Source organism: Ruditapes philippinarum, unplaced genomic scaffold (assembly GCF_026571515.1).
Source record: "Ruditapes philippinarum isolate M1 unplaced genomic scaffold, ASM2657151v2 ctg3198_1_1_1_1, whole genome shotgun sequence".
NCBI lineage: Eukaryota > Metazoa > Mollusca > Bivalvia > Venerida > Veneridae > Ruditapes > Ruditapes philippinarum.
The window spans coordinates 84,343-98,850 of NW_026858651.1; the positions used below are offsets into that span (position 1 = coordinate 84,343).

At 32.7% G+C, this 14,508-nt stretch overlaps 1 protein-coding gene across 1 annotated transcript; it reads left to right on the plus strand.

Moving 5' to 3' along the window:
- Window positions 1-373: 373 nt before the first annotated feature.
- LOC132753840 (uncharacterized) lies at window positions 374-3,502 on the plus strand. The gene is made up of 3 exons (XM_060744379.1): window positions 374-571; window positions 1,535-2,385; window positions 2,658-3,502. Exons 1-3 carry the CDS (start codon window positions 382-384, stop codon window positions 3,471-3,473), a joined length of 1,857 nt encoding a protein of 618 aa, XP_060600362.1. The 5' UTR covers window positions 374-381; the 3' UTR covers window positions 3,474-3,502.
- The last annotated feature ends 11,006 nt before the right edge of the window (window positions 3,503-14,508 follow it).

Sequence of the window (14,508 nt, forward strand, 5' to 3'; positions counted from 1 at the left end):
TTATGCTTAATAAACAAATTAACTAAGCATTTGTAAGAAACCAAAACAGTTTTGTATGTTAATGCATTTGAAAAACACCCTGAAATGACCAATTACCTTTTATAGGTTTTTAAATTTGCGAGGTGTAAAAAGAAGAAAAATGTCTAAAAATATGATATGCCTTATATTTCTATAGATCCACATTTTTATCTGATAGAATATTTGAATATTGTCTCATAAAATTAAGCTTTAATCCGCTAACACATTTAAGCAATATAGGGGTTATTCATTTAACTGATTATATAGATTATATAAAACCAACCTCGCAATAAAAAAGGTACGTATCATTTCTAAATTCACCGTACTTATGTTTTGTTTCTTTTTCCCTAATAGAATGCAGAGATGTTTCAACTTGTAATAGTATGTTTGTATATGGGTTTTGGTCAATCAAACGGAGATACACCTGTTTTGTCACGAATACCGGACATTATCAACTATCTTTGTCCCGGAGGTGACATTTGCTTAAGCAATCGCTCATCCGGAACTGCAGACGACATTTCGTTTAAACCAGGAACAGAATCTTGCTGTGCTGGTAACTCTATAATATATATTTTTTTACACATAAACTAATCTAATTTATGCTTTAAAGTAAAAGAAAAAAATGTTGTAGTAGAATAATGCGCCTTATGAAAATATTATATAGATCTATATTTATTCTGTTAATCAGAAAAAGTGATGAAAGATTAAATAATAATAATAAAAACCAGAGGCGAAAGATAAGTAGAATTAATCGAATACGGAAACTGAAAGTGGTACAAAACTTAGATGACAGTTAAATGTACAATTCATTTACACTTAAATGTTTATTTAGAACTAAAGTGTATTTTTAGTGTGTATATGGTAGAAAATTGATGTGCAACATATGAGACATGGTAATAGTCAAGTTTACAGGAGCCATATCTTCTGTCAAAATTAGATTAATATTTCTTTTTCTGGAAATATTCCGTTGTTTACACCATATATTCTTGTTCTTTATCCCAGTGACAATTTTGCCCCAATCAGAACACATCGATTAATTATTCTATTTAATGGGGACTGAAAGTTGTCCTACCACGTGGTTTTAGATGTAAACAGAAATAGAGGTATAATGACAACGATTGTATATATTTGATATCTAAAAATCTAAAGAAGTCTATTTCGGGAGAATTATTATTAAAAATAAGTCTGACAATAAAAATCAATTTTAAAACGCTCACTATTGTACAAATCATTACCAAATCCGGATCAATTTCAACATGTTTTCTTCCATGATCAGAAGTTTACAAAATTGTACCGTTTACTTTTATATCTATAAATTTACTTAATTTAGATGGACTTAAACTTTATATTGAAATATAAATTAGTCAACAACTCTTCGCATTAAAGTACTTTTTGTTGACCGAAATACCGTATCTGTTCTGTATATTATTACTATTGTGTACGAGGTCCTTATCCGGAGTTTGACGGAAAGGGTCGAAAGGATATGATCTCCATAATTACTGCCCTTCTATTACAGAATGCTCATGCTCAGCTGAATGCCCAGAAACTGGTAACTGTTGCTTTCCGGATGCATTGCTATCTAAAAATCACATAAATGGAAAACTGGAGAAGTTTCAACATGATCGTTCTTGTCTTTATCCTACATTGCCTTATCCAGCAAGAGATGAACATTTTTATCAGTCGTTCTTTATGGTTTCCTCTGTTCAGAATATTTCATCAGGCGGTCAGGAAGGCCTTCCTGATTCATCCTGTGGTGATATAAATGTTGCTCCGTGGGGCAGTTTTTATCCCGTTTATTCTGCAAAGTCGGGACAAATTTATAAAAACATAGAATGCGCAAAACAAGATGGTGAAGATACTGACGTTATAATTTGGGATGCGGTTATCAAATGTACAGATGCCGACGTCATGCAAAGTATCACCATGATTTCCACTGGAACAGAACAAGACTCATTTTATGAAAGCTGTCAAATACATTTTATCTTCCCTGGTACTTATGATGTTTTACAACCGTTGAAGTGTTACACCAATCTCATTGACACTTGTCCCGAATCTCAGGATTTTCAAGTGCCTGTAGGAATAAATGTTTCAAAAGACGATATAAGGACACTCTGTACAAAAAGTGGCATGGTGTCGCCATATCGACCTCGGAAAATGTATGCAAATGTCTTTTGTCACATTTGTAATGGAGAGTATTTTTTTCGTGATATATTTTGCCCAAAATATGGTGAAGATTTTATCTTTGGAGGTAAAAGTGGTATTGGAGAAGGATTTATAGCACTGATTGATGGTAACTTTATAGCTGTGACTAGTGATAGACACCATTCCAAGGTAAAGGAATTACCAACAGCATGCGCAATAAAAAATGTAAGTTGTTTTGTGTCAGGTTTTTAGCGATATAAAATATTTCATAGAATAAATACATTTTTTTAAGAACATATCACTTTGACAGGTTATAAAAATGAATAGTAATATAAAAATAACTTATTAGGAAATCATCTTTAATGTTATTAAAATTTATGAAATTGATAGTTTTAACACTTATTTTTAAGTTTTTAAGAGTTGTCATTATTTCGGTTTGCTGTCCAACCAATGTGCATTTTATGTGTTATATTTAAAATTGTCTTTTTTTATCCTAGGAAAACAGCTGCCGTCAAGTCCTTTGTCCGAATGGACAGCTAAGAGACAGAACAAATAAGTGTGTATATCCGACTAATTTTTGGTACAATCAAATATATGCGGTATATATTAATCTTACATTGGAAAAACCTATAAACGTATCCGAGGTCTTTTATATTCCATACGGGAACAAGTTTTCATCAGTTTTGCCTTCTCTAAAATCAACATGGTTGAGAAGATGGTTTATTTATTCTATAAACTATAGAGTCATGGATCAGCCACAAATGTCAAATAACGTTATTATCATTATGCATAGAAAACTTTCAAAAGTTAAACCGGACAACTTAATTACAAACATAAAGAAAATGATTGGAAACACATGGTCAATGCGTTTAGGAAATACCACGGAAGTTCTAAAATCAGCAAACCTGTCTATGAGTTTGTCAATTTGGAGTCAAATCCATCGGAGTAAAGATTATACATCATATAATATCACGGAGAAACTGGAAAATCCACAGTATAAATTAGTGTATAATTCTAAAATTCCTTTGCAGAAAGAACATATTATTACTGGGCTATACATTTGCGTACAAGTTGTGCTAGAACCATCAGAATTCCTTCTGCTTGAAGATAACAGAGTCCTCTACATTTACATTTCAAAGCGCTTCATTTTTGATGGTCGATTTGTCCTTATGCGAACCTTTGGCGAAACCCGTGCCAGAATTTGCATTGAAGACTCGGGATTGAACGAAAGAGGCAGGAACGTAGCTACAATTCTACAAAACGTTTATCCCTTTTTTGTTGTTGCAAGCCTGTTGTCGATATTTTTACAATAGCAGTATCTTGATTTAAAAGCTACTTTTCATAGCAAATGTTTTGCATGTCTATATGTGTGACGCATCCTGAAGAGTTTGTTGATTTTTTTCTTTTGGGTGGGGATGGGGACTGAGCTAGCTTGGCTGAGGAGTACATGGGTTATGCCATTATCCTGTTCCTTTACATGCTCAATGTATGGCACCAATACACGACTTCAGTTTTTAGGGTCACACACGGCAGTCTTTAGTATTGTTTGTAGTGGAGCCGATATGTGACTTCTAGACAACTAGTCCATCATCTTTCCACTGAAACACAGATTGCTCCTAGTTTAAACAAATGTATTATTTTTTCTCATTATTATACAGTTAATTACTCGTATGATTTAACTAGACTTAGATGTATTCTTATCATACACGGATCCACAGGGTGTCAAGAAGGTCATGACGCCCGGAATTTGGTAAGTAACCTGCATATTTTACGAAAATCACGCTATAAAATAAGATAAATAAATAAATAAATAAATAATAATACTTATATTAATAATAATAATAATAATAACAATTATAATAATAATTATTATTATTATTATCATCATTAGAATAAGAGCACCGCTAGGCGGAGCATTATATACTCGAAAAGTGTTAGTCTTGAATGAATAAACAAAAGAAATTGTGACTTCTGTAAAACAACCAACTTTCATAGCACCCATTTATGATGGAAATACAATGTATACATATATTAAAGAAACTGATACATAAACACATTAAAATAAGGTATTACGCCCTTCAAAAAGCAATCCACCTTTATAGCTGGAAAACCTTCATTATTATTTATTCAATATAGGCAATCATCCTATGAAGTTTGAACACTGTCAGCCAAATGGAACTTGTGTGCCCCAGAAAGAACAATTTTCAGTGTTAAGGTCATTGTGAACCTGACCTTTGACCATATGACTCTAAGTTCAATAGGGGTCATGTATTGGACATGGCTGTTCATTCTGTAAAATTTTATAGCTGTAGGTTGATAATACTTAAGTTATTGAGTGAAAACCGTTTTCAGTTTTAAGGTAATAGTGACCTTGACCTTTGACATTATGACCCAAAAATTAATAGAGCTCTTTTGCTCAATATTGACAATCATCTTATAAAATTTAAACACTGTGGGCCAAATGGAACTTAAGTTATGCTCAAGAAACAAAAAATTCAGTGTAAAGACCATTGTGACCCTGACCTTTGACCTTATGACACTTAAATCAATAGGGGCGGAAATTGTTTTCAGTTTTAAGGTAATAGTGACCTTGACCTGTGATCCAAAAATCAATAGGGGTCTTTTACTCAATATTGCCAATCTTCCTCACTTTTGGCCAAATGGAACTTAAGTTATGCTCAAGAAACCAAAATTTCATTGTAAAGGTCATTGTGACCCTGACCTTTGACCTTGTGACCCTAAAATCCATATGGGCGGAAACTGTTTTCAGTTTTAAGGTAATAATGACCTTGACCTTTGACCTTGTGACCCAAAAATCAATATGGGTCTTCTAGTCAATATGGACAATCATCCTATTAAGTTTGAATATTGTGGGCCAAATGGAACTAAAGTTATGCTCCGGAAACAAAATTGATAACGGACGGACGGACGAACTGAAGCCAGGGGTATAGCATAATATATCCGTAATTCTTTCTTTTATAATAATAATAATAAATCCAAAGAGCTAAAATTTAGATATTTAGCATGAAACATCTTCTAATGGGTGTCTACCAAGTTTGTTCAAATGAAATCTCTTGGGTTAAAATTGGCCCTGGCCAGGGGGTCATTGAGATTCCTTATATGTATTTAGTAAAAACTTAGAAAATCTCCTTTATAAACATAAAAGGTAAGAGCTGAGATATTTAGCATGAAACATTTTCTATCGAGTGTCTTCAAAGTTTGTTCAAATAAAAGCCATGAGGTCAAAATCAATCCCGCCCCGGGGGTCATTGATTTTCCTTATAGTCGTATAGTAAAAACTTAAAAAATCTTATTTTAAAAAACCCAAGAGCTAGAGTTTAGATATTTAGCATAAAACATTTCGAGTGAGTGTCTACCAAGTTTGTTCAAATAAAAGCACTGGGGTCAAATTGGCCCTGCCCCGGGGGTTATTTACATTCTTCACATGTATACATGTATATTAAAAACTAATTTTTTTACACATGCACTATTTCAGATACAAATTTTAACTTTGTGATATCAGTTTTAGATTTAGATTTTATATCTTCTTTTGTTTATAGTTTACAATATTACTTGTATTTGTCATTAAGGGTGAGCAATTTCAGCGCTATCATAGCCCTCTTGTTAAGTATTTTATGATAACATTAAAGATGCGTTCAGGAAAACTGTGGTTTGTAATTTATAAAAAGGGTTGAATACTGTGATTTGACAACAGGGATGTTTTTGCTCATCTGTAGCATAGGCATGGTAGCTAGTGTGCAAAAGTGAAGATATATGCAGAAGCATATATTTTTAATATATCTAAAATGCAAAGGTAACCAATTGTCAGTAGACATATATAAAGTCATTAAAATGACTACAGACTAAAACTAGTCCACGGTTTCTTTTACTGTTATAGTAATGTGTATACCAACCATTAGGCATTTATGGAAACAGTCAAGTTCTGGTTCACTAGTCATGTTCTTGCATCATATACATATTTTATCATATGGAGAAATTCAGCTGGACCAGATGTGCCGATAATTCAAAGATCAGAATGTTATCTAAGAATGTTCTATAATGACTGTGTAAATTTGTAAGTTTGTAATGTATTGAATTTGACGTTACAATAATGGGCAATATTTTATTGTAAATTTTAAACTCCCTTGTCAACTGGTTCTTAGTGATCTGATAAAGCCAGAAACCTTTGGCTTCCCATGTCATATCTTCTGAAATCAGGTCAGATATTTACTATTATTCTGACTAAATTTTGCTCACATTATACTGGCTCCTTCGCCAATAAGGGCACTTTCAGAAGCCAAAGCTGGTCAAAATTTTGTTTTTCTGAAACTAGTATGTATTGACATTAATCCATAAAAAGTCCCGAACTTTTGCTGTTGCCATTGCTGAGAAAATAATACCTTAATTACATGGTACCTTGGATTTCATGAAAAAAATATACAGAATCAGGAAGTCAGTTTAGGGGAGACTGGGGCACTCTGGGACAAAAAATCATATTTTCAATCTCCTACTTAACACATCTTAAGGATTGATGCTCTCTTTTGTGGATGAAAAGGACAATATGTACTTGATGTAGCAGATAACTAACTGAACCTAAAATAATTAAGTTGACTTGGAGATATACATAAGAATACGGTCATTAAAATGTCCCAGAGTTCCCCGAGCTAGGGGCACTCTGGGACACCATATATGGTACAGTGGGACATGCTTGGGTACGTAGGACAACATGTATAATTTCATTGAAACTAAAACATTACTGGGAATGCAAATCTGCGGTTGTTTCAAAAATCTAGATGTTCCAGTGCATGTTAAATGTGGAATTCTGCTTAAGCCGGTGGGGTGGGGGAGGGGGCGGTTAATTGCACTTTCCATTACTGCTAATGAACAGGCTCAATAAAACTGAGCCTGCAACATTTTCAATTTTGCTGTTTTGGGCTTTCTGTAGGAATTCTATTGAAATTTCTTTATTTTTATTTTAATTTTGATAGTTGAGTATAGTCACACTTTTTTTGTCCAAGCATGAATCATTTCCATATTAATGAATGACAAAGTTAATAAAATATAATCTTAATTCATTCATTTGACGTTCATTGTCATTTAAAGGTCAAGAACATATCTAAATTATTCCATATGCTTCTTTGATTTGATTTGATTTGTGTTGTTTTGTCCTTATATGAATCAAATTCTTCCATAATGAAAAAAATATGACAATCAAAATTCAATAATTTGGCCATGATGGTCAAGGTCATTCAAAGGTCAAGGTCAGTTCATCCTTTCAGAAGTTCTTTTCCAAAATTTTGTTTAGCCAAAACATGAAGATAATTCATTTATTAATTACCAAGTTACAATCAATTATGGCAAAAATCAGTGAAAGTGCAATAATCTAACTGTCAAGGTCAAGGTCATAAAAGATCAAAGGTCAATTTGAGTTTGATACACATGAAAGTCTAATCCAAAAGAGTGTTGTCCCAGAGTACCCCAACCACCCCCACCATTTTTATGTGACAATAATTTAAAAAGACAACCAAACCAAAGTTTATTTCAAATCAGAAAATAAAGGCAATGTTTAGCACATAATCATTTACTAATATGATACAAATAAGTATTCAATATAGAAGAATTTGAAAGCTATATTGGACTTTTCTAGAATTTCACTTTGAAAGGTAAAAAGTGCATTGTACTCGCCAGACTGATTTTTACTCAATTTGCTGCTATGAAACTTTTGAAGGGAAAAAAGCTTGACAAGATCAATCATCTGCATAAATCAGGTTTAAATCAAAGAACAAAAGCTATCAAAAAATCTCATTGTCCCGCAGTGCCCCATGTCCCAGAGTACCCCAGTCTCCCCAACGCCTGTTTCGAGTGACTGACATACTCATGGTATTGTTGCAGAATAGTTTTTCTTTGGTTGGTTGATTTTAAGGCGCTACAAACACAAATTTAGTCACATGGCACCGAACTATGAAAGATGATTTGGCTCATCTCGGGTGTTACAAACTTAAAGCAACACCATGTGTCAAAGCCACGACACCTGCTTGAGCTTAGAGATGTGCTTAGACTGAAGTAATTCAATCTAATTTAGTCCTCTTATACAATCACGAAGAGATAAACACTGGCTGCATTTCTTGAAGTAATTGATAAACTAATTGAAACTATAATTATATTTTGTTTGTGGTTAACGTCGCACTTACAATATAAAAGTAATATGGCGACTTTTAAGCTTACCTACTGGATGATAACCACAGGTACTTCGTCGTGCATTATTTCAGGCTCAAACGGGCGCCTGAGTAGAAAAAGTTAGCTGAAAAGCCGACTCACATGAAAGAATGGCTGAAATTTCAAAGCTATATTGGTGAGAGGTTTGTGGTGAAAAGCCAACGACCTTATCGCCCCACAACAATATAATAAATCAGTTATTGTTATAATTAAAGATGTTCGACAGGGTATACCCTTTATAAGCGGTTGTTTGCATATACATGTATAGCCAAAGCTGCTAGGCCGTTTATTGAACCCCGCCTTTCCTTGTTGATCTTGTTTACCATATTTTGTTCATAAATTGTGTTTATATTTTACATACACTATCCTTGCAATACTTACAAACTTGCCAAGTTTATGCATAAAACATATTAATTAATACTCTCGCTCAACATCTCAAATAAACTTACACTAATGGTATCACAAGTATATTCACTGTCAATCAAAAAGGAAATAACTTTATTTTCCCCATTTACAAAATTTAAAAAATGCAAATAAAGCTATAACGTACATTTGATTTCATATAAACAGTACCAGTTTTAAATTATTCATTCCATTGGTTGAGTATAGACACTCTAACTTATTTACAAAAAAAGTGTAAGTTAATTTGAATTCACCAGAGCACAACTGAGTCACCGCGCCATTCCTGTGAAGGATGCAAACCAGTTCACCAGTACTAAATGCCCTTACTTTCCTCCTTATATGCCAGAGCAGTGGCACAATGCAAATGACCATAGTTTTCATGATCAATCCTGTACATTGCTTGAATCGCCCGGTTCACAAGTCTAACGCCAATATGGCTGAAGTTTCGAAAAATCCTATCTTCTTATGTGTATAACATGTAGATCTAATTCCCAGTAACTCTTTTTCGACTTTTAACCTATTTGGATTTTACAATAAGGTTATTTTAGCAAAGCTTACAGACAATTATTTATGTCATCCGTGAATTGATTTTGCCTTAGAAAAAATTGAAGTAGATATTTAGAAAAATTATATTGTAGACTATCAATTTCGGTATCAAAATGTTAAATCCAGTTATGCCATTTATCTTTAAAGTGTCACAGGGCATCGTAATTTTTGTCAAATGTAATGTCTTGAAATCATGTTAATCGCATTACACGTGACGATTGAAAAAAGAAGTGGTCCATTTTCGTGAACGCGTAAGCGGATTAAAAGGTTACATGACCGTGACCTTCTTTCGATCATCGTCAGATCTACAAATAAACATAAGAAGATCTCAACTTTAGAGCCACACGGTTAGCTAAGTAGGTAGAGCGTTGGAATGTGAATCGGGATACCTGGGTTGGATTCCAGGACTGAGTAGGTCACCTTCATTGTGATTGATCATGGAATCCTGTGTACGGTTATTCGCACTGTACCTTTGCTCACAATAAGTACAGTTCATTGCATAAATGTAGGCAATAGTAATGACCTTTTCAAATGCATCTCTCTGTTCCCTTTTTTCCAGGTCAACCAGGACTTCTGAATGTAAGTGGTTCTCGCATTTCTGTCTGATATGCCCCTGGAATGCCTTTTCCTGTCCGTCCTTGAATTAACGTTACATCAATGATGGTAACAGAACACGAGGCAGACGAATTTTAACATTATCTGCCCAGTGCCCACTGATCACCACTATCTATATTTTTCATGGTAGTGCTTTTATAATTTTAATCTAGAAAACTAAATAGTATTAAAAGATTTTTTCTATTTACGATACTTTTTCTAGCAAAGGTTCCACAAAATAACCATCCAGGCTTGAAGTTTGGGAGCTACAGACCTTTCTTTCAGTAGCTGTATCTGCTATAAATGTTTTGTCCAAAAGATTCTTAGGACGTAAAACATGAACATGAATTTTCGGATTTATTTCAAATTCAAGTGATTGTTTTTCCAAGCAGCACATATCCTTGGTATCCCTTTCCCTAACTCGAATACGGACAGAAGATTTTGTTGTCATTGATTGCCTCTTTGCAAAGTTTAGACAGGAACCTGATGTTCATCTGGAACAAAAGATCAATGGTTTTGATAGAGATCAAATATATTACAGATATTACATTTTGCAAATATTGATCAAAATATATTAAAAGATTCAAAACAATAAGATTCTCATAATAGTAAAAATATTAAGTTATATTATTACATTGCTATTTTATCAAAGTTTTAATGTTTGTTGAGTTAAACTAAATAAAATAAAAACTAAAAACGGCCAAAAAAAGTTTCAAAATAAGACAAAGTTTGATGACAATGTGTTTGTTAATTATATTATCTCGCAATTTACAACAAGTTTCAAAACATAAACTGTATGATCTTGCCATTATTATAATTGGTAATGACGCATAGAAATTCCTAAACAGTAATTCTGATTTTTTATTTGTGCCTACACAATGGTAAAACTTTACTTAAAGCGAAAAATAAATCAAAATAGAGTAGCAAAAATAATAATGTTAAATTTATGTTCCGTATTTGCTTCCGTAGAACAAAAATCGTCAATTATCAATTCATTCTTTTTGTTTCGTTTAAATTATAAAGAAATGACAAATCGCAAATGAAAGGATAATACAAAATTTACGTCTAGGTGTGTTTTCATGTCTTTTCAAAGCTTTTGTATAATAAGTATTATTTTTTTACAATGACGCAAGCATGAATTATTCGCCGATTTCTTTTTTATTTAAATGTTATTATCAAAAGATTTGCGATATAAACATCTGAAAAAATATTGGATTAATTTAAACTTATCTAGATTTAGAGTTAAAACCTTGTATTTTACCTCAAAAGAAATTAGAAATTCCAAAACGCAGGTTGTTGGAAGCCGTCATAGATTCAATACGGGCGCCGCCATACTTACTTTCATTGACGTCACAAACAATGCGCGTGAAATCTAGTGGTATGGTAGCGTAGTCGGATCAAGTTTTAAAACGGAAAAAAATCTCTACATAAAACTGTTCTTATCTTTTTAATTGCAAACGCAAAATTTAGGGACTTTTTATGATAAGCACTTAAGATAAAGTTCTTTTGTGAGGTGTTGATAAAAATTCTATTGCAATTAGTTCTAGGTTAATCTTTACATTTACTGGCCTAACTGGCCCCTTCGCCAATAAGGGCACTTTCAGAAGCCAAAGCTGGTTAGATATATACTATTGTTCTAGTTACATTTCGCTTACATCATAATGACCCCTTCACCGATTGGCCACCTTTAGAAGCCAATTGAGATAAAAATAGAAAATACATGTTTCTTTTAAGGCACATTAAACCTTCGACATGAGTACATTTTTCTTTAAATTGTAGAAAGGTCAAACATGTGGTTTTCATGTATAATATTGTAATAAAAATGAGATTTGGAAGAAATAAAAAATGAGATTTGGAAGTAATAAAAAATAAGATTTGGAAGTAATAAAAATGAGATTTGGAAGTAATAAACTAGAAATGTGTCATCATGCCACGGATGCCCCCGCATGCAGCCAAAATTTCAGATGGTGCATTAATTATTTTTTTCATTTTAAGTTCAAAGCCCTTAAAACTTTTCAATGTTAACACAAACCATTTTCATACAATGTCCAAGGCACTGAAATTATTCAGTCTTAACCTTTTTAAAAATAGCATATTGCATATTTGTAGCCAAAATAATGGCTAAAAGTATGAGTGCTGAAACTGAAAGTTCAAAATTTTTCCAACATTCAGGAAAGATAAGTTTGTCTAAAATCATTGAACCACGACCAAATTCAAACTTAACTGCTTATTCCTAAGATGTATCTATATTATTTTCAAAATGAAAGGGACATAACTCTGCCAAAAAATTATCAAACCATGACCAAATTCCAACTTGACCTGCCCATTCCTTTGACATATCCATATGTCAAATTTAAGTTGAATATGTAACACTGTTGGGTAGATAATGAACAGAAACTGTAAATTTCATATTATTTTTAAAGTGAAAGGGGCATTACTCTGCCAAAAATCATTGAACCATGACCAAATTCGAATTTGGCCTGGGCATTCCAAAAACATATCCATATGTCAAATTTGAGTTGAATGTGTTGTACCATTGGGGAGATAATAAACAGAAACTGAAAATTTCATATTACTTTCAAAGTGAAAGGGGCATAACTCTGCCAAAAATCATTGAACCATGACCAAATTTGAACTTGACCTGCGCATTCCTTTGACGCATCCATATGTCAAGTTTGAGTTGAATGTGTTGTACCTTTGGGGAGATAATGAACGGAAACTGAAAATTTCATATTATTTTCAAAGTAAAAGGGGCATAACTCTACCAAAAATCATCGAACCATGACCAAATTCCAACTTGACCTGTATTTTTTTCATGACATATCCATGTGTCAAGTTTGAGTTTAATGTGTTGTACCGTTGGGGAGATAATGAACGGAAACTGAAATTTCATATTATTTTCAAAGTAAAAGGGGCATAACTCTGCCAAAAATCATCGAACCATGACCAAATACGAACTTGACCTGTATTTTCTCATGATATATCCATATGTCAAATTTGAGTTGAATGTGTGCAACCGTTCTTAAGATAATGAACGGAAACTGATGATGACGAAACGACAGAATGACGGAAGGATGGAAGGACGGAAGGACGGAATGACGGAACAGGGTAACACTATATGCCCCGGTCATTACATGGCGGGGGCATAAAAATGAGATTCGGATGATGCAAGATGCTTGAAGAAAATGACATAAATGCTAAATAAATTATACAAAGTTAACAAAATGTTAACATTGTGGTTATTTTGACGTCCATACAAAATACTAATAAGCTAATTGCTAAAAAGGCTTAAAGAAGCCAAATATGGTTAATGCTTTAATGCCAATGTATAACTGTTTGGAAACAGGATGAGAACACAGACAATATAAAGCTTTAAAAAATTATGATATTTTAGGTTTGATGGACATTTAAACATCCATTTTGGTAAGAATAGATACAATAGTCATTTACTTGTATTTTATAAGTCTGAATATTTTTATCAGCATTCTTGATACAGTATGATTATCACTGCTGCTAAATTTATGTGTAGATCTGGTATAAAACATTTCTATGAAATTTGAAAACTTTATTGTAACAGAGGTTTTGTTTCTGATATGCACACGTGTATAGTATTTTTTCTTCAAATTATTCTCAATGTAATACATTATACAGGTATGTTAATTTGGCATATTATAAAAATTAGATACACATTATTATTATAAAACTATATTGGTGTAATTTATTCTTATTCTTTTTATGGTGGACAGGGATACCTTAAAGACATACATGACTACAGTTTTAGATATTCATCCTTAGTTTTGTATATTTCATGCTGATATTGATTAAATATTGAATATAACGTAACCCTGGAAAAGTTAATGAGAAAATTGAACACATGGTATAGAATGTGAGTATTATAATATAGATATTAAGAATGCATGCATGATAGAAACTGTTTGCGCTCAGTTATTTATATTTGAAAATAATGTAAGAAATTGTGACATATGTAATTTTATGATGTATGTAATATTATGGCGTATTGAGCAAATAAATACAATGCTATTGATAAAAAGCTTTTTATTATTTAGTTCATAATGTATCATGTTACAAAATACAAAATCCAAACTCTAATTTTAACGCACACTCGTTTAAAACAATGTCATATCTAATAAAATCCATTTACAATTAGTTGCAACAACTCAATATGTGAAAGTACATGTAAACATGTAATATACCACTGGAAAGATTATTGATTTTTCTAACCAACAGTATATTTTCGCACGATTTGCACGTGCAATAAAATTTGAGCAGGTCATTAAAAACATGTGGTTTTGTATACTGGTTGTAAACATGGCTGAGTTGCATTGTGATTTGAGAGAGAAGCAAAGAGCTTATTGTAAAATTCGTGGGTTATTGGGTAAATACGCGTCAGTATTAAATTTGGAACTATAATTATTTTATGGAGAAAATGCCCTTCCATATTGTACAATTGCCAGGTTGGTGTCAATGTTGAAGGAAGGTAGAACTAATGTTAAGGATGATACCCGCCAAAGGTACATCTAAAAAAGACAGCTCTATCAAAGCCATAGTTAATGAAGATGCAAGATATAT